Consider the following 24,794-nt stretch of genomic DNA (forward strand, 5'->3'; position numbering starts at 1 on the left):
TGACTGGGTGGACCGGGTCCCGGGTCAACCCGCCGGGTCGACTAGGTTTCGTCGGGCCAATTCCCGAACGGGTTTTTGCCTCCACCCGGACCGGTTCCAGGCTCGGGTCGGTCGGGTCTCAGGTCAACCCGTCAGGCCGGTTCGGGTTTTAAAACATTGATTTGGACCTGATTTTAAGGAACGACGCAGCAAAAAACCTGAATGCCTAAAAATAACAATGTCTTTGAACCTTATGTTATTGATTGATGAGCTTTGAACCCGAGGGACTGTAAAGGTGCATGGAATTTCTTCATAAAACAAAAGATTTTTGGAGATTGGAAAAGAAGAAGAAGATACGAACCCGCAAGTCGTGAGAATGCATTTTAACAAATTATGATTTGCAATTGAAATATTTTATTTCTTTTATAAGATATTTTGAGTTGAAAAGAATGGTATGCATAACAATGTTAAGAAATTACAAGTTTATGAGATAATTACATCGAACCTCCTTTTATATATATAGTTTGATCTTGTTTTACTTTTGTATTTTATGTTTTGAAAAATTTATATCCTCAATCAAACTAAAATTTCAAACAATATATAAAACGACTTTATTGTCTATAGTAAATTACAAACCGAAGGAAACAACGTACAAATCAAAAGGTAATTATAAGCAAATGCTCCGGTTCAAAAACCAAATTCTTATTCATAGTTATTTACTCTTTCTCCAACAAAACCATGATAATTATGGTATATTTGTATTTCAAGATTTTCAAGCAAATGGGCATGTCCCGTGGTTGCTACTCTATGGTAGTCGAGATAATAAAATAAAAAAAAAACTGGGTTGAAGAATTAACGAAGAAGAAAAGAGGGGCCTTCAGTTGATCGATTCTTAGAGTGTGTTTGGCAGTGTGGTAGCGGTTGCTTTTCAAATAGCTTTTCGTGCCGAAATACATGTCAATGATGTTTTTTTATTTTTAAAAAATTATTTTTAATATTAGCACATCAAAACAATTTAAAAAGTACAAACTGAACTCAATTTTAGTAAAAAGAAAAAATATTCAAAATTTCAACAAACATAAATTCAAACTCACTACCAAACGGTCTCTTACGGTAGTATTTGGTGAGATATTTCAAAGAAACGGGTTTGAAGAATTAATGAAGAAGAAATTAATTTAGGGGGGGTTTTCAAGGTGGTGCAAGAGCACATGGTTACGATGGATTTAGATTTGGGTTTAGATCTAAAGAGATGAATCTATTATTAGATTTGGGTCTAGATAGGGAGAGAGATGATTGGAGAAAGAAAATTGTCCGTTCAAGATTTTGAAAACATGATGATTTAGGTGGTGATTGGGCACCTCCTAGTCCAAGCCTAGAAGCATTTTTTTTTTCTCTCAGGAATATTGGATTATGATATTAATTCGAAGGGGAAAATAGAAAGGAAGGCTCTTTCTGTGATAAGGGACAGAATAAATACAACGCTTCTCGAATGGTTATTATTTACTTGCTAGTCGTGAAGGAGAATTGCCATTATATTATGTTTTATGATCTGAGAAAGTTCTAGGCTGGGAATGAAAAAGGAAAGGGTAGGCTGTTTGACAAAAGCGAGGAGAATACCCACCACATGTCTGATAATACGACGATGGCAAAATCATACGAGAGTAGTTGTTAAATTGCGAACCTAGTATTATATTATACAATTATTAAAGTTGAGGACGCGAAGAAAAAGTCAAACATGTAATTATCCCAGAGTTTATTGGTCACCTTACCATCAAAGTTCACAGGGAAGCAGTTCGCCACTAGAAACCTTAGGAAATGTTAAGATGGACACTATTTCGCCACTGCAACACCACTACAGCATTTGCAAGCAACCGAGGATCAAGGGTGTTCTTTTCTTTTCTTGCCATGCAGAACAATCAAGCTCCCCTCACTGTTCATGCACCATTCTAGCAAAACAGCAGGAGCTCTTATGATCCTGGTTCGCCTCTTCTGCACCATCAAGTTCCAGGACCCACAATCACAACCTCTCGCTATTTCAAAATCAATAAAAATAAAGTTCCAGGACCCATTTCATTTGGTGCATGGACTTCTTCCTACCGACCACAGTCATCTGGATTTTGTATCATAACAGATCTCTTGAGAACACAAGCCATGTTGCTTTTCATAGCAACAAATAAACATGATAATCAGAGGCTGTGCCAGAAAATCTTCATCCTCTTTAAGAGGATATATTTCTGATACACATTTATAACACATTTGTCGGTGTGGTAACGCTTTTTTTTTAAATGATTTTCAGTTAAAAATTCATTTTTATCTAAAACCACTAAATAAAATAATACGTGGCAAACAAAATAAATTCAATTTTTTTTTTTAAAAAAAACAGTCTATCACGGAAACAAACAGTACCTAACTGGACATGAACACCGTGCCCTTTTTCTGACCAACTTCGTGTTCAACTGGCCCAATTCAGAGATCCAGAACTGACCCTAACCTAAAGACAAATGGAATAATGATTAGAAAAAACAAACAATGCTAAATTGCCTTTAAACAACAGGGGGGAAATCATTGGGAGTTGTCCATACTCGTGCAGAACACAACTTTTGGGCCCAGGTCACCCTGCCTATATGATGTATCTGCTGGCAGGAGCAATCCCTACATTCACCTACAAGCTGCTACAGAAGTTTTAAGTTCAATAAAAACATGAGTTGCCAAATAAATTTAATATCGAATGATCCTCTATAAACATGAAAGCAATGCTTTAGCCTTTTGAGCACCACTGTCAAGTGTGTGTGATTAATGAAGCTAGCCGATTGCCCTAGCTAAAACCTCGTCTCTAACAAACCTGAGCGCAACCCAAAAGGGAAAATCCCATACAAAAAGTAGACAGCTAACAGCAAATCCATTTAAACTAGTGTATTCCAAACTCCAGTTTTCTCAGGGACTTCTCAGGGGAATACGCATTCCTGCATTCGATAGCATGGACAAAAAGCTGCGTTTATATTAAATCATGAGAAAGGCACCCAAACTCATCATATACCGCACATAGTGGGCAAGTTAGCAGCTTAACCTAGTGGCTTCAAGAGGTGAGATCGCAGTTTTTAGCATGTCAGTTTGGTTAGTTACACTTCCTCTTGACAATTCAAGACTTCCAACATGTTAAGCTGCTCTAAAGCTTGGGCCAGCCTAAATTTTATATCAGCCTAAAGTACATCAAAGACACGACAATCAAATCAAAAAAACAAAAACCTGGAATCTTCCTGCATGATCTAAATATACTTCCACTTCCTATGAACGTATCACAGTAGTCTAACCACTATATGAAAACCAAAACCAGACTTTTATTTAGATTACTGAAAAGATTTTACCATGAAAAAAAAATCCGTAGCAAGGTATCCATTCACCAATGCTCTAAATACATAGTACTCTTAATGAGCCTTTCTTTCATCCAGTTGACCAATGCTTTACTCCAACTTCTAACCCAGCTCAAAAACAATTTTCAAATAGCAACCATGAATTTCCGCCAACAACCATGACTTTTACTACCAAGCCTAGTGGCAGCAATCAGCTATATGGAATTTATTTATGCGACCAGCAACCTGCTAGATTTAAATGCTAAAACTATAGAAGTAAAAGAGAAGTCCTTAGAGCATGACGCGGGTCATAATAAACTATGTACTTGCACAAAAATAATTAGCATGTGCAATGGAGAAAATGGTTTCTGATAAACAAGTAACTTAAAGCTAATGCTCGCAGGTCACAGGTAACCATTGGAGTATATTCATCATGCATCAGAGAGGATCACTACATATCGGTATGAAATTGAATAAATCACTCTTAACATTGCCAGTCCAATTAATATGCAAAATACATGTTTTGGGAGGCACGGTTTTACAGTTCAATGTAAAGAGATGTAAGTAGCACAAACCCAAAACCAAAAGACAGAGAACAAGAAAGATAGGATTCATAAAAACAATATAATAGCAAGAAGAATAATCACTAAACTAAAGCTTAACTGACATAATTAACTCCATAACAAAGGTACCACCAAAAATAGTACGAATCCTTCATAAAAAGAGTCAAATATTCAAAGCAAAAGAAAAGATGAAAACCAAACACTAGAGCCTAGAATCATTACCAATAAGAGAAAAATGCCAACATACATCTCCACTCCTAGACCAGCCAAGACAACTTTCTCCCTCTTCAAATCACTGCTTCTCCTCCCTCTCCCTATTCCACTGCTCAATCCTGGCCCTTCTTTCCTCGCTGCCTTCCCTGACCGGGCTCCTGCTCCTCCTCGGACTCCCGTGTCTTTTCCTCCCTCCGTCTCTGTCATTCCTCCTCCCATTTCCACGATAATCACGGTCTCTGTCTCTGGAATCCCTCTCACGCCTATCATAATCTCTATCCCTCCTCCTCGGACTCGCACTCCTACTCCGACTCCTACTAACCCTGTATCCCCGATATCTTCCAAACAACTTTCTCCGCAAATCCCTCCCAATCAGCTTCACATGCATAAAATTACAATAACCACCACGATTGCAGTTATTCTCCTCGTACTGTCTGCAGGTAGCTTCACGAAAATCAGTGACTGGAGAGAAATCGGCGATAATAGGACGGCCAGAGTAAAATCGTCCCTGAAGAGATTGCAAAGCGGCGGCAGCTTGGTCCTCCTCCTTGAACTGAACATAAACGTTACCGATCATGTGATCGGCGAGGTTATCACAAACATTAAGGTTCTCGATCTCACCAAATTTGCTTAGTTCTTCAAAAATATCCTCATAAAAATCTTCGAAATGCTCCTGGATCTTGTGAGGGTCGAGTGGCTGGCCTTGAGCATCGACACCGGGAGTAATCATGTCAGGGCGGTGGTACGTGTTGGATAATAAGAGAGTGGGAGAGATGGTGGGGCGATTGTGGAGGCGAGAGCAGCGATCGCCGTGACGGCAGGCGCCAATCTTGAAGTAGAAAGGGCAATTAACTCGGTCCTTCTCGGTACCGAAGATTGAAGCTAAGTGCTCCGCCATGATTTTGTTTGATAATGGGATTTATTTGGGGTTCTGTTTGAGAAAGCTCTCGTTCACGAAAGAAACCCTAATTTTAGAAATTTAGGGAATTTAGACACAGAACTCTCTCTCTCTCTCTCTCTAGCAGTCCCTCTGTCTCTAAGAGAGAGGAGTGGCCGTACCAATAGCACCATTAAATAATTAATAAATAAATGAACGAGTGACCGGGTGGGTTAATAATAAGATCCGTTTTCAGTTTTTTTCTTTTAAAAAAATAAAACTAATAGTTGAATAGACGCGGGTCAACCCGGTATCATCTCCAAAATCCACAATTGAGGTATCGAGCTGGCTCAATGTCAGATCATATTTATTATTGTTTTAAAACTTATACAGGCTTGAGGGCTCAATCGGTGGTTGAACTGAGTATCTAGTTTTAAAAAATTAAAAAAATTAAGTCATTAATGTGTTGATTTTTTTTTAAAAAAAATTAACTATATTTTTTAATTATTTTTAAAAAAAAAAAACTATTTTTATCCGTAACTTAAACTCACTCGTGTTGAATTTTAAAATTATAGATTGTATAATCATGATACATGAAATTATTATATCATGGTAAGTAATCCCATCAATTTTGCTTTCACGTGCACGTATTTCCTATTTTCCAACAAGTCAATGGTTGATGTGCTTTCTTTTTTCTGCCTGGCAATTCTTTAAATTCGTTCATTCCATGCCAGACCGAAAGTAAAGGCAAAATATGATTGATGACACTTTTTTGGCATTGCTGTGCTGTGTAATATGTATCTATCTGCACATGCTTATCATCAATGCATGCTTATATTTACACTGTCCGATAGGCTAAAGGCTATATTTATTTTCACAACCGCTCAAGTTATTCCCTTAACAAAATATTTTAATAATAAAATATAGTATATTTATTAATTATATTTTATAAAATGAAAGGTACCTTAACATCCGAGCTATGATCTTTAATGTTCTGCTTCGCCTAGATTTAAATGACCCGGCACCCGCTATCCCAGGCTTGAGATTGTCTTTCTGTGCATGCCTATGCGCAAACTTCAGGAAAGTCATACATCTTTTTTGAAGTTCTGGATTCCGATAAGTAAACACACTATCATGCTAACAAATCCACACGCATTTCATATGCAATAGCACAATTGTGCTAGCTCACCAAACCACTAATTTCAGAGTCCACGTTTCATTACACAGAAAAAATCTAAAAATCTCAGAATGCCTTTAACCAAATTTGTAGATATTATCCATCCATGCCTGAGATCATATGGCACTGGAAGATATGGGGATCAGGGCTTCAGAGATAAAAGCTAATCCGCTTAAGAAAGGTAAAACAATAAGTCTGTTATTAGATTGTGCGGCGCACAATCACCTAGGAAGGCTGCGCAGGGGAAAGTTCCTTAGTGGATTCTCCCTTAAGAGATCTGTTTCCCTGCTAGTTGAAAAATCAAGAAAACTAATCAGTTCTCACTAAGAAAACTAATCAGAGCTAGCACATCCTTGAGTGGACAGTGAAATAGGCATGCAACTTGCACTTACTTCTTAATGTCGAGGCCATCTCCCTGCCTCAGCTTCAACGTAGAAGACTTGCCATCATGATCATGTGATCTATCCATTCTGATAAGACAAGATAACAAGTAAACAACAGAACAAGGAGACTAACATATCAACAAGCACTGGTATTACTCACTCTGTACATTCCTCGTCAACAAACACTTCAATGGAGGCGCTTGCAGTTACCCCTCCAGTTCTAGCTCCAGGTCTCCGAGGAATCTGAGAGAAGGCATGTTCTCAAAGTTTAGTGCCCGCCTATTGAAAAGGAATTCAGATGAAAAATTGTATTGGGTGTTTTCGAGAGATAAAGCCACCTTGTATGTTGTCCATTTGGTGGGCAATGCACTATTTTCTTTGTCTCTCTCTTCTCGAGCTCCAAGAGTGCTCCAAGGACTCAAATCTGTCTTGGACTTGCCTGATTGATGTACTGGCATGGTGTCGATATTTGTTGTGTCTTTGAAAATAGAAAGGGGAATCTTTTGAGTCCTATAAACGGGATCAGAAGAAAGTGTGTTAGAAGTTAGAACAGAAATCCAAATGATAATGCCAACCGAGTTTGCTTCCATCAACAATAACAAATGTTCGAAATAAAACACATATCAATAGGCATATTCGGTTGAAACACTTGCATACAACATGCGTCAATGTTTCGCATGGGTAGGGAAGAGGAATCATGGCACAGATTCTTTAATCAATGCAAACAAAATTTGCGATGGCATAAAGTACTCAATTGCAAGTCAATAGATGAATTTATGCATCTCAATCATAGCAATAGTCACTTCTCAACTTTCTTTTGTATTCCTGAAACACTGAATGAACCAGTCAACTGTTCACTTTTAAGCAAAGATGCTGAAATCATAGAAGTTTCTACATTTCCGAGGATGTATTAAGAGGAAGGAATATGCTGACATTCACGAGAATCTATCACACCAAGGGAAACCTGTGCCTTTGGACATTAGTAAACTTTGACATCAAACTATATATGGACTTGTTTCCACCTTTACAATCATTTTCAATATAATTTTAAAATCTGTATTAACTTCCGATTACTACAATTTTAACTTAAGTTGCTTCCGCTGTGGAAACATTTGTAGCAGACTTCTTTCTTATAACTGTTATATACCAAATCAACCTAAAGTGTAATGCGAAAAGGGATCATGGTAGAACTTGTGCACAGCTTCTAAATGGATGTGCTACTTCATCCCAGTTGGGTAACAAAATAAGCAAGTTTTTAGAGATTCATATATGCATGCAGGCTGGCAGATCAATTTCATTTTTCCTTGTTCAAGAGGCAAATCCTTGAATGGAACAGAAAGGTGAACTAGGAACTAAAAGAAAAGTAGCAACTCTAAAACCACATCCTTACCTGTCTGGCTTCATCTGTTTCCTTGCAAGTTCAGACCTCTCCATGTTTTGCCTCCCTGCAATATTGGTGAGTTTTAGCAACTAATTCAAAACGGCAGATTAGAGCAGTAGAAACTTACGATTATCTGCAGTGGACAGGACAGTTCCAAAGCTTCGGACTGGCAAATGACTTTCTCCAGAGTCGTCCTAAGAAGAAGGAGAAATGAAATAATCAACCACTTCCATTTGTTTGATCACGTATCAACTAAACAAAATAATTTACCAAAGCCGCATACCTCCACAACATTTGGTTTTCTCATCGACCTAATAAGAAACTTCCTATAGGCATCCTTCAATTTCTCTATTGGTTGAGCATCCCTATAAAAGCAAACTCTCATTGAAAATTGGAAAACAATCCATCAAACTGAAGGATAAGTAGCTTCAATGTGGTTGCTTTTGATGGGAGAAAAACAACAGAACTTAAACAAGAAATGATTTTTGCAGAGATGAGATATCAGACCATGAAAAAGCTTAGCTGATGATAAAAAACAAGAAACAAGATCATCTCCTCATTGCTGTTCCAGCACGCACCATAGTACTTTTCCATGTATTAAATTACACTCAGTTATGTGTGGATTCTTACTCTCATTGCTTTCAAAAGGCTAATTGTTATTGTTTGCAAACACATATCTAAACACTCAAATGCTCACAAGCTGTCAAACACAAGAATAGCGAATTAATTTAAATGATGCTGAACTGCAACAAATCTAAAAGTTTGAGCGCGCACAGAGAGTTAGTTCCCAATAACTGCATCTCGGACAGTTTCATTTTGCGATATAATGTTTGATTAGTTTGCTTTTAACCTTACTTCAAATGCTGTGGCAGGCAAATACTACTGCCTATGCAACTTAACTAAGTGAATATATAATGAAGATGTTGAATCATCAGTCCTGATTGTGAGGGAGTGAAATAAATCCATGTAAAAGCCTTATAAAACAACTCCAAGCCCTTGAGCAATCAAGCCAACTCAGTCGTATAGAATTAAAATATTGGAGGAGAGAGACTTACCTAGATATCCCAAGATTGAAAATATCGTTTGCAATTTTCATCTTAGACTTGGATTCCATATGCAAAGCATATGCTAGGTAATAAGCAGAATGTAACTTTCCAATTTCATTTGCTTCAAGAAAATTGTAAATGACTTCTGCATCAGCACAATTTTCAGCCTAACAGAAAAAGAGAAGCAATATTTTCATCAAGACAAAGAATCTCCAAAAAAATTGAAAACACAGACAGGTAAAGAGTGAAAAAAAAAAAAGAACCCACATATTCTAACCAAACTTTGAGGTAACGGAGATCATCCTTGTACCGGTCGGAATGCCAAAAAGCACGCACGCATTGTTCGTATATGAGTATGAGGCCTGAGCAGTCTCCTCCTGGTGGGAATGCCTCTTGAACCCATTTTATACACCTTCAAACATCACCATAGCATTTCATTAATTAATTAATAATAATAACAACAACAACAATAAAAGGAGGAAGGAGAGTACTCACTGAATCCATGGAAAGAGAGGATCATCCCCTTTATACTCATCAATCGCTTCTATCAACTTCCTAGACCCATTAAATTAAAAAGTGAAAAGAAATCAAATCAATAAGTAATGAATATAATGAAAGGAGGAGAATGGAGGAGGAGGAGGAGAAGCAGGAGGAGGACCTTCGGGTGTCAAGGAGAGATTTCTTGAGTTGATAGTCTGTGTGGGATTTGAGGGCTTGATTCAAGAGGCCAACGTTTCGGCCTCTTTTCAGGGGTCTTACATTTTCTTTGAACAGTTCCCATTCGTTACCCGTCTCTTGTTTTGTCGCAAGAAACTCCGTCTCTGCATCCAACTTTTCCATCTCCATTTTCTCCCTTAATGACTGCTGCTGCTGCTGCTGCTTCTTCTTCTTCTTCTTGAATCTTGAGAGAGAGAGAGATTTTGCAAGTGAGATTACTAGCCGTTAGTTATAAATATATATAGATGAACTGATTTGTGGAGGGTGGAAATCTGTGCCCTTCCTTTCCTGCGGCCCCTACCATTTTCTCTCCTCTCAACAAATTTGAAATTGAAGTACTGTTCATTAAAAAAATAAGGGACTCCAGGTCCACTGCTTGGTTTCAAAGATTTGAATTCTGGGGGTCGAGTTAATATTTTTATAAAATAAATAAAAATATTTAAACAATAATAAAATTAATTTAAGTTAACTCTATGAATGATTCCTGACATAAAATTAAATTAATTAAGAAAAAAATACATTACAGAAAAAGACTAGATTTAAGTCGGGTTAACTTTACAAACCCACCAAATACGATATGGGATCAGGATTTAAAAATATTTTTTTTTTAAAAAAAAAAACAAAGTTAATTTTTTTTAAAAAAAAAACTAAGCAACATGCGTTAACTTGTCTAATAAATCAATATCAAATGATAAAAAAAAATAAAAAGGATTTAAGAAAAAAAACCAAACTTAAAACAGGTTAGTCATTAAAACTGGTAAACCAGATCATGAGACTGAGATTATCTAATAAAATACAGACAGCAAAAAATTACAAAACAAAATTTTTAATCATAAATTTTTTTAAAAAAATAAAATTAAAATAATGAGGACTAATTCTTTTATAAAAAAAAATGAAAGGAACTAATTAGGGATTAAATTGAAAAACAAAACAAATGAAAGAAAAGATTAAATAAAATGAGTATGAAAAAAATAAGGACCAAAATAAAAAAAAATGAAATAAAATTCTAAAGGACAAAATAAAAATAAATGCAAAGGATTAAAAAAAAATTAAAAAATAAAAACTAAATTGGATACAAAAATAAAATGACATTAAATGCTAAAAGATAAAATTTAAAAAAAAACTTCAAGAAGTTTTAAAATCAGAACGAATAAAAATCAAAAGAATAATGATAAAAAATTTAAAATAAATATAAATTGAAGAACATAAATAAATTTTTAAAGGCTATATTTCTAGAATGGTGTGGGGGACAATAACATGCTGACACGTGTGTTAAAGCGGTCAACTTTTTTTTTGTTGATTTATTAATATTTTAATAATATAAATTATTAAATAAGCTCTGGCACATGAATTTACAAGAAAATCATAGTGTAAAGACTAAATCGCCCTCCCAAGCTTGCAAATTGTTTTAAGTTAAAGGTTAAATATATTATTTACTTTTAAAAGAAAAGTGTGCAGATATTAATTTTGAGCTTTTAAGGGTAGCAAGTGCAAATAAATGGGAAAATATACAAATACTCCTAGATGAAAAGCTATTTTTTTTTAGGGTAACATAATTTTTTACTATACATGAAAAAAAAATAAACGATTAAATTATCCTCAATGAATTAACAAATAACATTTGTATCTCCTTGCAAAAACGACCTTACCTATGTTGCCAGGTCACTTGTTAAGTGCAGTAAAAGATAAAATAATCAATAATACACTGTCTGAATACACAGTATTTCTGCTTACACGAAAACACCGAGACCTTTTAGTTTTTTTTTAATAATATAATGATACCGAAGGGAGTTTATGGGCACAGGCGCCCCAGAAATTTAGAAGAGAGCGTTCTTACGGGTTGGACGATGCATCACGTAGTTCATTTAAACTTTACATGGCGTTTCATAATTTTAGAAAAATAGTTTTTAAAGTAAATTTATATTATTTTCACTTCTTTATATAAAAAAAAAAAACATAAATCATGTTTCACTTCAAATAACTAACAATCACAAGCATACTGTTAACAGAAAAGACAAGAGATGGACTCTCCTTTTTTCCTCTACTTATCACTCCATGAATGGTGATAACGGCAAATACAAAAGAGATGGCCATTTTTTTTTTCCTTGTACTTATCAAATCCATGAAGAAGTTGGTTGGCTGTGGTTAATGTCTGAGAGCTACTTGCTGATGTCGGCGAGCAAAACAATGAATGCTTTCTTGAAATCTCCAAATAAATCTATACCGTTCACACGCTTGGAAAAGTAAATCCTGCCACCTTACTTGATCTTCAAGCTAGGCAAAAAGGCCCTCATGTAATCCACGCCGCTGGTGGAAAATGAGACGGAGACCATTATTAATGACCAGCGAGAATTGTGGACGGCGTGCAGGTGCAGGGAGGGCTGTTTTGGTAAATCAACAATGAAATGCTTGTCCAAGTATATCATCAATATCAAGCACGAAATTACATTCATATCCCTAATCATTCAAGTTGCTAAGAAACAAAAAATCTAGTTTTGAAGTAGTTGTGGATAAGGACTGCTCTGTTTGCTAGAGAGGAGAAGAAGGAGAAACAGATGGCATCTCTTTCCTTGATCCTGTCTTCATCTAATTTCTCATCAAGATCTGATGCTTTTGGCGACAAATTGTTGAGTATACGACCTGTCGCTATAAAAACAACTGGGAGGGACAGTAGTAGGAGGGCTCTGAAAGCGATGAGGGTGAACGCAAGCATGGGAGGTGGTGGAGGAGGCGTGGCAAGGTTCAAAGGGACGCTGGTGAGGAACCAGCTGCTGACAGAGATGATAGAGAAAAAAGTGACAGAAGCGAAGGAAGCATGCAAGGGAGACGCGACATCAGTCGAGTGCAAGGTAGCATGGGACGAGGTGGAAGAGGTGAGCCAAGCAAAGGCCGATTTCAGGCTCAGGTTGGAGAAGCAGGATCCTCTCGAGTATTATTGTCAAGACAATCCTGAGACTGACGAGTGTCGCATCTACGAAGATTGATTATGCAGCGACGTCTCACCAGCACCACCTTCATCAGCTCCGACTTGATCATCACTTTTCTCTTCTCTCTCTCAAGTAGTTGTATGCTTTGTAATAATTATACGTGTATTTTGCTTCCTTATCTTGATTACTACCCTGATCCCCTCCTTGTAAATTACAACCCCCATCTCCGCTGCAAAAAGCCAAGTCAGCAACAACTTTTTTACAATAATAAAGTTATATTTGTGCTTTTCAGTACTATTACTATCTTTATCCTGTTTACGAGGATGGTTTGGTGGTAGCTACTACAAGCTTCATCGATGAATACTACTCGATCATGATGCTGCAACTTAGTCTAGTAAAAGAACTAACAAGTGTCGTGAAAACTAATAGTAGTAGTATTAATAAAGCAAAAGCCTTTTCAGCCATGATTCTATCATTAAATAGCAAGTAAAACTGATTTAATAATGAGATGCTATCCTACCATGATTCAGAGAAAGGAGCTCCGATAGCAACGCATTTACTCGGCTCCTAGATCACTCCATGTGTTCTCAACAAGCTTCGAAAGGTGATCAGAAACATGCCTGTAACTACCTGCCAGGAGATTTTAGCAGTTTCAATTCTGAGTGAGCCTCCTATATACACGGCATCCGGTGACTCTAACATAACTCTATAGCATCCTGCTAGTGCTCAATAACTTCAGCATTAAAATTATCATGTAGGAAATGGGGCGAATGAGTTTCCTGTGGAAATGCTTCATGTAAGAATTTCTTGTAGAATTCTCTACGAGGTTTGTGGCGAAGGATGACACATTTTCCCGGGATATCTTGAAGAGCTTGCTAGCATGAATTGTCATCTGAAGAAGATCTGTAACAGCATCGATTTCCCATCACAACCACCAAATGTGCCGAGAAAGTCGCTACCCAACACATTGAACTACACATGACAGAAAAATGAATCCACCCAGCTTTAAACAGTTGGAAACAACTACTTGATCCAAGCTGCTAAAGCCCTCATGCAAGTAGCCAACTCTATGTACAAAGTGGCTCTCAACATTTCTTCCTGAATTTTTTGAATGGAAGGCTCTAATACCTCAGTAGACTGCAGCAGAAAAGCCGGCTTCTCTCCACCACCCACACTCTAGTATGCCATCAGATCTACAGCAGTGAGTTGTAAATGCTTTCTGGCTTCTCTCGACATTTTTTCCGTTCTGTGCATGATGGACTCTAGAAGAATATATCAGTTTCCGTCATAGCTGGCACCTTGGCTAAAAATTGGCAATATCTACACCCTGAATGTTTATTTATTTCCAGAGGAGAATTGAAAAGACAATGGAATGTAGCTCTTATTCATTCCCCAAGATCACTGGCATTTGCTAGAGAAGATGACAAAGGCACAATTTGTATCTTGTTCTCTATACGACTAGCAATGTAGAGACAATAACCTCCAAGAAGGCTGCCTTGACCCCGATGATAAAAAGACTAAATTGATGAATATACTTGGTTACTTATGCCGTTTCCAGCATAAAGCATCTAATTTCGCCAGAGTGTTGACGAATACTCGAGCCTTTTTCGAGCAACTTCCAGTCCATTAATTCAACAACCTGCAAGCCAAGATTTCTACCAAAATCTCTCCTAATCACGATAGCATTCCCTGCAATTTCTTTAAGATGTGCACTATACACTGCACAGATGACACTCTGACAATGCCATCTGTATTGCAAAGAACCACTGGAATAAAATGCTTAAAATCTCAACGAAGAACTTCATACGATGGATTTCTCAACACAGTCACGGGCAGAGGCTGCAGGTCCAACAACTCTGTTGGAGGCAGATGCTTTTATGGCAAGATAAGATGCCTAAAAGAGACTAAAATTGTTTATGAACCAAGCCATTTATCTGATACTACAGGAGCCGATACTCATAGATTGGCACCGAGAAATTCAGCACACGGTCCCTGTCAATGTACTGCTCATTAAGCATAAAGTACTGGTGATGAAGAACAGAATCAACATCATTATCCCAAAATGGCTCCGTGTATCCGTGAAACTTGTCCTCCCATTGAAAGTCTGGTGATGCTGTTGGTTCACCCCTCATCGCAGTGTGAATTATGGGCTGAACATGTGCTGCAAGGTTTAGCTTTGGGAATTGGTGGATGAAATGTGCAGTGTTCTGTCTATCTTGTGAAAACAGATGAGTTCGGCAATTTCCTGTGATGAAAGGTCACAGTACCTTTCCCGGGACAAATCTTTCTTCTCCAGTTTCATCAGAATTTCATTGGAGATCCATGGAAATGGCAAAGAGGACTTTGGACACATCCTCTTCTAAAAACAATCTCAAGAAGAGCCGGCAAAAGACAACCAGCACTCTATAAAGAAAACAAAAACGAGTGAACAAAAAGTGTGTACAAATCTGGAACTTAAAAACGAAAAAGGAAAGCAACCAAAACACCAATTAGATGGCCATAAACCCAAGTTATGAACACCAGGTCGGAAGTGAATGAAATTTTTAGGGTTTAAGCCTTCAATTCTTAGCTAATAAATAAATGCTTGCAACAAAACATTAATTTTTTTTTGTCAATAGGCTCTTCCAGGTTTAGTTCTATTAAGACAGATCCTGGAAAACCACATCCACCAGATATCTAGCCGAGGATCATGTATATTCATGCAGACAGACAATGCAGCAATATTTCAGCCAAGGATCATGTAGACAGATAATGCAGCAATTCAATGCAGCAATATTCCAGCCGAGGATCATGTATATCAATGCAGACAGATAATACAGCAATATTCTAGGAAAACAATTGCAAATCATTCTATAATTAACTTACTGTAATTCCTCTGTAATTCCTTACATTCAGCATACACTGTGTATAAATCAAGAGCTCAATAGCAGTAATAAAGTGTGGAAAATTCAGGGAAAAACACAGCTATACATTACTCTCTCTCAATCTTCAATATGGTATCAGAGCGCCAAAAACTCAAAACGAGACTACGATCCCTGCTTCCAACATGTCTCTATCCCAAAAATTTGACCACTCAACCCACCTCCCACACAGGAATCCCACTGATTGCTCTCAATATTACAGCTCAAATTCAAACGAGAAATTAATTCCCTCCACCTTTCCACAATGGCGTGCCCAATTTGAAGCTCTTCTTATCGTGGTATGATCTGCTGATTATGTTTACTGGTATCTCAGTGTGCCCTTCATCTGATGGCACTCCCCACTCTGCCATGAAAAAAACCCATTGGGTTCGGGCAGGACAAGTTAATTCTCAGTTTGCAATTCTTGCCTCCACCTCCACCTCCATTACTCCCCTCATCGCCACCCACTTAAAACATCTCATGAGCATGGAAGAAACTAGTCACATGTATTGCTAGCCGATCTCGAACGAGAGCTATGCAACTCAAGGAAGACCTTACCTTGATTCAAAAAGGAAATCGATCGATTCAGGAGTATCTCCACGCAGTGAAAGCGTTGGCAGATGAAATCGCTCTAATCGATCATCCCATCTCCGATGACGATCTAACCCTTTATATTCTTCATGATTTGGGTTCTGATTTCAGGGAAATTGCTGCACCAATTCGTGCAAGGGAGAAATCATTAAACTTTTGAAGAAACTTCATTGAATCTGCTGGTTGGTCCATGACAGCTATCTTCGGCGGCTAGAATCGGCTACCCATCAACTTGTTGCTTCAGCGAATTACACAAATCGCAAGCACTCTTCTGGAAATTATTTTCAAAGGAATCCAAAACCGAATGGCTTCTCACGCAGCCAAGGTCCGCACAGGGACAACCGGTATCATTCTAAGCCATTCGGCCGGCCCAATACAACACCAAAAAGGTATCAGCCCAAATGCAATTTTGTGATTCAAATATTCACACGGCGAAGACATGCCCCCGTGTAAATTCAAATGCAGTCACAGCAAACTGCACCTCTGCATCCAATGCCACAGACAATAAATGGCTCATGGACTCTGCTGCCATCAACATAATATTTACTGGTGACCTCAACAACACTATCAATTCACTCTGAATATGATGGCACTGATGAAGTCGTGCTCGGTGATGGTTCAGGTTGACTGTTTCACATATAGATCCTTAACCTTAAAATCAACCACAAAACTTTCACTCTTAAAGACACACTTTGTGTTCCAGATATCTCCAAAAATCTTATATCTGTGCACCCATTTTACTAACTCACAATAATGTCTTATTGAATTTCACCCATCTTATTTTCTTGTGAAGGACACGACCTCGGGGGTGATCCTGGCAAAAGGTGCATGTGAAAATGGTGTTTACATCTTCCCGAATACACTGGGGGCGACTCTCTTTCCCATGGTTGCTAATTTGCATGAAAAAACTTCTCTCAACAGGTGGCACAAAAGGCTTGGTCATCCTTCCTCCCAAACTGTTCACAATGTTGTTCGTCAGTTTTCACTTCCATTTATAACTGCTCAAAAGTCCTCTATATGTCCTTCATGTTCTATTAATAAAGCACATCAAAACCAACCTTGTTTCGATCCACTAGTCTATCAGCATGCATCCGCTCTTTCAATGCTCAATTTATACTGATGTTTTGGGGTCCTGCTCACTGTGTTGGTTTGGATGACTCTAGATATTACTGGATCATTTTCATTGATCACTACAGACCAAATACATGTGGTTTTATCCTATGGAAAACAAAAAATCTGGGGTTGCCAAAAATTTTTCCAACAATTCAAAAGCTCGTGGAAAATCGTTTCAAAGCAAAAATCCAAAACAATATACTCAGATAATGGGGGTGAATATGTGAAATTAAACCTTTTCTTCTCCCTCAATGGTATAAATAAGTCAATTTCACTACCCGCTCCCCACACACACCACAACAAATATGGTGTTTCTGAGCGGCGACAACTCAGGTCACTTAGTGGAAACTGGTCTTACATTACTACATGATGCTCATCTTCTTCCTTTAACATATTGCCATATGCATTTCTCACACAGCAGCATACCTTATAAATCGTCAACCCACGCCCCTGCTCAAAAATATTTCCCCATATCAAGCTCTTTTCGTCAACAGCCAAATTATCTCAAACTGAGAAAATTTTGGGTGGTCTGTGTTTCCCTCTCACCAAACATACAATAAACACAAAATGGAACCCAAATCCGGTCCTGTGTCTTTTTAGGCTATTCACTTACTCAAAAAATGCTATCGGTGTCTTGATCTAAGCACTCAACGTGTCTACATTTCACGCGCCACGTTTTATTTGATGAAGATCAAATACCATTGCCTGCCTCTGTTCCCTTCAAATTTCCTACTGTTCTCCTTCGGATTCTCCAGTTACTGTTCTGTCTCCTTCACCACTAGTGTTTCAGGTTGATGCTCTGCCATGCACTACACCTCCAGGTAATCCTTCAGTCTCTACCTTCTCTACTTTGTCATCTCAATTAATGTGTTTCTACTGGTAACGAACCTCACACTCACAAACCCTGACCGTCACCCTCCGTTTCCTAGTGACCACCATACCACCGAACCAGACCTGCTACTCAATCTGTAAGTGAAACACAAATCACAGCTCACCATCCACAGCCATCGACTTCACGACCCCATCACATGACCACACGGTCTATGAACAAGATTTTCAAACCCAAACAACTGCACAGTGTCACCAAACACCCAATCCCCGCACATTGAACCCACATGTGTCGTCAGTCAAGCCATCTCTGAACCTCACTGGCGTGAGGCTATGTCTCATGAACTAACCGCACTCATGCGTCATGGGACATGGGAGCTGGTCCCTCCTCCAAAGCATTGTAATCCAGTCGGCTGTAAATGGGTTTTTAGAGTAAAACGAAAATCTGATGGGACATTGGACAGATTTAAAAGCCCGTTTAGTTGCTAAAGGGTATCACCAGCGTCCGGGAGTGGATTTTACGGAGACATTCAGTCCTGTTGTTAAACCTGCAACAATTAGAATCATCCTTTCCATTGCTGTAAATGAAATGGTTGGACTTGCGTCAACTGGACATTGATAATGCTTTCTTACATGGGCACTCAAAGAAACTATTTATAATGCCCTGGCAGCCCCCCGGGGTTTTAAGGATCAAGCAAGCCTGATCATGTCTGTCGCCTCCGAAAGGCCATCTATGGTCTTAAACAGGCCCCCAGGGCATGGTATTCTGCCTGCGAATACCATTCTTCAGTTGGTTTTAAGAACTCCCAGTCAGATTCTTCATTATTTATCTTTCGGGCATTGATTCAATTGTCTGTTATTTCTGTATATTGGATGACTTGGTAATTACTGCAATAATTCTGACTTGTGAATTCTATTGTTAAACAACTTGGTCTGCAAATTTTTCGTTGAAGGACATGGGTTCATTGCATTATTTCTTAGGAATGGAAGTCATACCCATTCCCCGTGGTATTTTCCTTTCCCAGGCACAAGTACATTCGTGATTTGCTCTCTCCAACACCAACATGCTTGGGCAAAGGAAGTGTGCAGCCTCTCTCCACAAGCATAACCTCTAAAGCTTCACGATGGCACTGCAACCTTTTGACAGCACTGAATACAGAAGAATAATTGGCAGCCTCCAGTACTTGTCCCTCACCAGACCGGATATCTCGTTTGTTGTAAACAAGTTGTCACAATTCATGCACAAGCCTACTCAAACTCATTGGGCAGCAACTAAAGAGGCTCTGCGCTACTTGAAGCAAACAATTTTTATGGTATCCGACTACTCAATCATGCTCATTCCAACCCTCACCACTTTTTCGGATGCTGACTGGGCTGGCAACCTTGATGATCGCACCTCCACGTCTGCCTATATTACATTTCTTGGCTCCAATCCTGTTTCATGGAGCTCGAAGAAACAACGTGCTGTCGCACGATCTTCAACAGAGGCTGAATACAGGGCCCTTGCAAATGCAGCCTCCGAAACTGTTTGGATACACTCTCTTCTGCATGAAATTGGTTTCAACCTCACCACCCCTCCATCACTATTATGCGACAATCTTGGAGCCACACATCTCAGTCACAACCCGGTGCATCACTCCAGGATGAAACACATCCAAATTGATCTTCACTTTGTGCGCGATCTGGTTCACCGTGGGGCTATTCATGTCCGACATGTCCACACTCAAGATCAACTTGCTGATTTGCTGACAAAGCCTCTCTTCAAGCAACGCACTGAGCATCTGAGAAGCAAAATTGCTCTTGCTGATGGCAGCTCAATTTTGAGGGGGTGTATTAAGACAGATCCTGGAAAACCACATCCACCAGATATCTAGCCGAGGATCATGTATATTCATGCAGACAGACAATGCAGCAATATTTCAGCCAAGGATCATGTAGACAGATAATGCAGCAATTCAATGCAGCAATATTCCAGCCGAGGATCATGTATATCAATGCAGACAGATAATACAGCAATATTCTAGGAAAACAATTGCAAATCATTCTATAATTAACTTACTGTAATTCCTCTGTAATTCCTTACATTCAGCATACACTGTGTATAAATCAAGAGCTCAATAGCAGTAATAAAGTGTGGAAAATTCAGGGAAAAACACAGCTATACATTACTCTCTCTCAATCTTCAATAAGTTCCTGGCCAGAAGCTTCGCCGGTTCCATCTTCTCATTTTGTCTCAACTGTAACATACAAATACTGAAACAGAAAACACAGCTCGATATCTTCCATCGTTTATATATGGATATTTCCCCATGAACAAATATAGCAGTAGCTAGCAAGGCAACGCAATACAATCCAAGTCGGTCACAGGTTAATCCGATCATACTTTACTTCTTCTTTTTTGTCCAAAATAGACATCTACTTTTAGCAAATGAAACAGCACTGAGGATATCCGATAATAAAATTTGCTGGAAGAAAAAACAAAAGGCAAAAATTATTGGTGGGGTTTCAAATATCTTTCGTCTTTCTCCGAATTAAACTTCCTAAATAATTTATATCCGAACCAAAATAACAAAGCTCATTCATTCGATGAATCGGTGATCACAAAGCGCATATATAAGCAAAATCCAAAGAGATTGATTGGAGAGTGCTTACAGTATAGCGGCGGCTCGAGGCTCTGCTTGCGACAGAAAGAACTAGAAAAGATTGTGGGGTTTTCTTCTACTATTGCTGCTAGTGCTCCATTTCTCTGTTCTGTGAGACCGGACATTAATTGAAACTAAATGATTGCATTTAATCTCTATTATCAGGATCTTTATTTAAGAATGTATCTAAGACAAGTTCGTTATTATTCTACGTGGACCAGTTCCGCACGGACACGTGTAAGCCTGTCCATCATCATTATTAGTATTTTGTTTTATTTTATTTTATCTATTATAACCCATCCATTCGATTCGACCTCCAGTTGCAAGAGCTGAAGGAGAAAGACCACTGATGGTCATGGCTCTGGCAGTGGCAGTAGTGCATCCACATGCTTCCTTTTCTGCGTCTTCCTCGTCTTTCTTCGCCCATCAAAGAGTTCCCCACATCTTGTTGTCCAAATCTCGAAGCAACTCCAGTAACAGTACCAGCCTACCAGCTTCCATCTGCAAAGCTTCATGGCAAGAAGTACATACTTCCCTCACTCTATGCTACATCCTTAATTAATTTTGCTTTCAATCTAGGCTCAGATATATATAATTATTTCTTTTATCTATTTGTTGAATCTATATATAATTGTTTGTATTAGCTTGCTGGAGTGGTGATATTCTCAGCAATTCCATTCACGGCTGTGAAAGCCATCGCCAATAGCCCCCTTGGAGAGTCTCTCCAGAGGCGATTGGAAGAGAGGAAGAAACTTGCCGTTCAACAATCTTCCAAGTTCAAAGCTTTAGCCCAAAAGGCCCGTAAAGAGAGGTAATGTCGATCGGGGTAAGCATTTTTCCTTCTTCTTGTTTTAATCATAATTAATACGGACAAGTTAATATAATAAACTTTGAACAGACTAAATGCATGAATGGTGGAATGGAAATTTACTTCAAGTTAATTTATTGTTCCCCAAGAATTTTCATCCCCGAGGTATTCTGATTACTTTGGAAGTCACCTATGCACACCATTTGTTCCACCAGCCTTAAATTGCCACCAAGGAGCTGCTTGAGTATTGGTAGTAGCAGCAGCGAAGCACCTCCCTTCCCAGGACTTGGTTTTCGTATAATATCTTCTTTCAAGAATATTGAATAGGTTGCGTGTAGCAGGTTTACAAGGCATGCGGTACAGATTAATGTTTTTGCTTTGTTGATTGTTCCTTGTTAATTGATTTTCAATCAATGCGAATTTGCAATCTGACAACAAGAAGAATTTTAACTCTCAGCTTCTGGTATGGAGAGGAGCGCCCTAGGTGGCTCGGTCCCATTTCGTACCAGTACCCAACATATCTTAGTGGAGAGCTGCCAGGGGATTATGGCTTTGATGTTGCGGGTCTAGCTGAGGATCCGGTTGCTTTCCAGAGATACTTCAAGTATGCCATTTGCTGTCCTTTTATATCCTCAATCATATGCATGCTGGGCTAAGCGCCATGCCATTCTTGGTCTATTGCACGGGACAATGTCCTCCGCAATTGCCAATCTGAAACTCAAGTCAAATTTTCGTCCATAACAAGTCTAGGGGCAACATTTATGTTTCTGGAGTGAGGCGACGTCGCTTGATGCTGAAGATCGCTATCTGAGTATATGCAATTAATTCCTCACCTTTATATGGATGCCTATAATGTTTATTTGGTTCGAACTGTTTCTACAGTGTTTACCGTGTATTTAATATTTTTTTCTCTTATGAACATAGTAGAACAAAGTTCTCTTTTCAAATACTGAATAGTCATTTGCTCAGTTTGATTCCATTTTTGTGCAGCTTTGAAATACTTCATGCTCGCTGGGCTATGCTTGCTGCTCTCGGTGCTCTGATTCCAGAAGTATTGGATTTGTCAGGTGCCTTTCATTTCATTGAGCCTGTATGGTGGCGAGTTGGCTATTCAAAGCTTAAGGCTAGTATATTAACCCTCTCTTTGCATCAATCTTCAAGAGATATTCGTGTTTAAAGATATTCCTAATTTCCTATTCCTGGTTGGTTTGGATCCTAAGAGTCAGAGTCTACCGTTCACTTCTTTACTATCTCTGTGAAGAGCGAATATGTCCCACTGAAGCAGCATGCTGATTTATTTCTTTTGCTTCTCGCTTCTTCAAATTATTACCAGGGAGATACACTGGACTACCTTGGCATCCCTGGACTCCACTTCGCCGGGGGCCAAGGAGTGCTTGTAATTGCTTTCTGTCAAGCCATACTAATGGTAACCACTCTATCAAGCAGCACTTCAATCTCACCTTGCTTTCCTTCTCTTTTAATTTCATGATAAAGATACCTGTGATGCATCCTTTTCTGGGCTCAGGCTTGCAAAATGAGTGATGGATTGTAAATGTGTTGGAATCTAAATTCTTTGGTGAACAGGTTGGGCCGGAGTACGCAAGATACTGTGGAATTGAGGCTTTGGAACCTCTGGGAATTTATTTGCCAGGAGATATCAATTACCCTGGGGGAATCCTCTTCGATCCCTTGAACCTCTCCAAAGACCCTGTATCTTTTGAGGAGTTGAAGGTGAAAGAAATTAAAAATGGGCGCCTGGCAATGGTTGCCTGGTTAGGCTTTTACATCCAAGCAGCTTTGACCGGTAAAGGGCCTGTTCAGAACCTTGTCGAGCACATATCAGATCCCCTTCACAACAATCTGTTTTCCACGCTCAAGTTGGTGTAGATATTTCTCTTAGGTGTTCAGAAAGGTGCATACGAGGTACCGTTCCTCCGTCCGCCCGTCGACCCGATTAGATCATGGTACAAAATGCAATATAACCCCGTAGATGGGTCTCTATCAGATCAGTGCTTTTGATTTTATGTTTAAAAGATTTTCTTACTCTTTTTAATTTATTTTTAATTTTAATACATAGAGATCATTAGCCAAGGAGTGGGAAAAAAAAAAAAACATATGGGATTGGTAACAGCGAGCCTTGAAAAGGAATCCGTATGATCCACTAAATACAGAGTCCGTACATGGATTATTAGCACATGGGGTGACTTGGGGATTGGACCAGCTGTCCTCTCAAAGGCCTGGCGTGGTTGGGTGGTTGGTTGGACCACCGCCTCTCGAAAGCTAATGGTGAAGAACCGTGGATGGGGCCATTAAACATGCCAAGGGTTCATTCACCTACCTTCATATGTGTTTTTGCCTTCGCTTTTTCTTTTTCTCTTTTTAGTATCCCTCGGGAATTATCATCTGAAACTATTGTTTGGATATATGAAAGATTTGACACCAACACCTTCATTAAAGTAATACTCGTGGGAAAGGTATAGTACCACTTATTAATATATTATATTATTATTATTATTATTATTATTGTATTATAAAAGTTTTTTTATTTTATTTTGTTTTGTTTTTTAATGAATTTTTTTTATTTGATTTAGTTTGTTAGGGTTTTTTTTTTTTTTAGTTATTAGATTTTCATGATATGGATCCCGAGTTTGATGGATTAACCTGATTTAACGAGTTAGCCCTGATTTTTTTAATTAATTTTTTTTATTTAGTTTAGTTTGTTAATGTTAAATTTCTTTCTATTTAATTATCAAGAATTTCATGACATGTATCCTGAGCTTGACGGTAAACTTTGGTTTGATAGGTTAACCAATTAATTTTGGATAAACTCATCAAATTTTTTTCTATTTATTATCAAACTTTCATGATATGAATCCCAGGTTTTACAAGATAACCTAGTTTAAAGGGTGTACCCAATTAATTCAAAAAAAAAATATTTTTCTTCATTAGTTGTTTTCTTCTTGTTGGTTTTTTTTTAATTAATATATTTAATTATCATACTCTTGTGACACGACTTATAGCTAGACCTACATCCAATATTCTTGGTCTAGTGTTACAGTCAGACTCACTTAAACTTGGTCATGCAAGTTTAATGTTATTATTATATTATAAATATTACTCTTTAGGTTAGTCGTTGCAGCCAACTCAAGACTCTTGGTATAGCTTTGCAGAAAAACTCAAAACTTTTAAATCTTAGTTTTTTTATATATTTTTTATGCAAAAAAAATAACCCGCGGTATCGCGCAAGTCATGTAACTAGTACTTAACATAATGGTATAAAAATCTTATTTTGTACTAAA

General features: G+C 38.3%; 4 protein-coding genes across 11 annotated transcripts; 2 read left to right on the forward strand and 2 right to left on the reverse strand.

The window, feature by feature from the left end:
• Positions 1-1,621: 1,621 nt before the first annotated feature.
• On the reverse strand, positions 1,622-5,161 carry LOC118061870 (splicing factor U2af small subunit B). Of its 8 annotated transcripts, none has more exons than XM_073409433.1 (4): positions 4,115-5,161; positions 2,562-2,648; positions 2,386-2,470; positions 1,622-1,968 (listed from the first exon to the last, which is right to left on the reverse strand). In XM_073409433.1, the coding sequence occupies exon 1, from the start codon at positions 5,001-5,003 to the stop codon at positions 4,185-4,187; it is 819 nt and encodes a 272-aa protein (XP_073265534.1). In that variant the 5' UTR covers positions 5,004-5,161; the 3' UTR covers positions 1,622-1,968; positions 2,386-2,470; positions 2,562-2,648; positions 4,115-4,184. The 8 variants fall into 8 exon arrangements, with proteins under 8 accessions (XP_073265534.1, XP_073265530.1, XP_073265537.1 ...); XM_073409429.1 differs by having other exon boundaries at positions 1,622-2,089; XM_073409436.1 differs by lacking the exon at positions 2,562-2,648.
• A 338-nt stretch (positions 5,162-5,499) lies between these two features.
• LOC118061869 (mitotic spindle checkpoint protein BUBR1) lies at positions 5,500-9,969 on the reverse strand. The gene is made up of 11 exons (XM_035075476.2): positions 9,628-9,969; positions 9,465-9,524; positions 9,237-9,381; positions 8,979-9,136; positions 8,207-8,288; positions 8,051-8,117; positions 7,933-7,987; positions 6,881-7,052; positions 6,703-6,785; positions 6,552-6,629; positions 5,500-6,444 (listed from the first exon to the last, which is right to left on the reverse strand). Exons 1-11 carry the CDS (start codon positions 9,813-9,815, stop codon positions 6,381-6,383), a joined length of 1,152 nt encoding a protein of 383 aa, XP_034931367.1. The 5' UTR covers positions 9,816-9,969; the 3' UTR covers positions 5,500-6,380.
• Positions 9,970-12,114: 2,145 nt separating this feature from the next.
• On the forward strand, positions 12,115-12,910 carry LOC118061867 (calvin cycle protein CP12-3, chloroplastic). The gene has a single exon (XM_035075475.2). The coding sequence runs from the start codon at positions 12,242-12,244 to the stop codon at positions 12,668-12,670; it is 429 nt and encodes a 142-aa protein (XP_034931366.1). The 5' UTR covers positions 12,115-12,241; the 3' UTR covers positions 12,671-12,910.
• An 8,067-nt stretch (positions 12,911-20,977) lies between these two features.
• On the forward strand, positions 20,978-23,567 carry LOC118061865 (chlorophyll a-b binding protein 7, chloroplastic). Its single transcript, XM_035075473.2, has 6 exons — positions 20,978-21,210; positions 21,332-21,498; positions 21,953-22,099; positions 22,486-22,618; positions 22,829-22,921; positions 23,080-23,567. Exons 1-6 carry the CDS (start codon positions 21,037-21,039, stop codon positions 23,380-23,382), a joined length of 1,017 nt encoding a protein of 338 aa, XP_034931364.1. The 5' UTR covers positions 20,978-21,036; the 3' UTR covers positions 23,383-23,567.
• Positions 23,568-24,794: the final 1,227 nt, after the last annotated feature.

The sequence above is a fragment of the Populus alba genome, chromosome 5 (assembly GCF_005239225.2).
Source record: "Populus alba chromosome 5, ASM523922v2, whole genome shotgun sequence".
NCBI classification, from domain to species: domain Eukaryota; kingdom Viridiplantae; phylum Streptophyta; class Magnoliopsida; order Malpighiales; family Salicaceae; genus Populus; species Populus alba.

Coding starts and splice junctions, on each gene's coding strand:
- LOC118061870 (XM_073409436.1), bottom strand. CDS start 5,003: ATGGCGGAGCACTTAGCTTCAATCTTCGGTACCGAGAAGGACCGAGTT.
- LOC118061869 (XM_035075476.2), bottom strand. CDS start 9,815: ATGGAGATGGAAAAGTTGGATGCAGAGACGGAGTTTCTTGCGACAAAA. Junction 9,382..9,464: donor CCTCTCTTTCCATGGATTCA/GTGAGTACTCTC, acceptor TGATGTTTGAAG/GTGTATAAAATGGGTTCAAG. Junction 8,289..8,978: donor TTCAATCTTGGGATATCTAG/GTAAGTCTCTCT, acceptor TTGCTTTTATAG/GGATGCTCAACCAATAGAGA.
- LOC118061865 (XM_035075473.2), top strand. CDS start 21,037: ATGGTCATGGCTCTGGCAGTGGCAGTAGTGCATCCACATGCTTCCTTT. Junction 21,499..21,952: donor CAAAAGGCCCGTAAAGAGAG/GTAATGTCGATC, acceptor TTTAACTCTCAG/CTTCTGGTATGGAGAGGAGC. Junction 22,619..22,828: donor TTGGCTATTCAAAGCTTAAG/GCTAGTATATTA, acceptor AATTATTACCAG/GGAGATACACTGGACTACCT.
- LOC118061867 (XM_035075475.2), top strand. CDS start 12,242: ATGGCATCTCTTTCCTTGATCCTGTCTTCATCTAATTTCTCATCAAGA.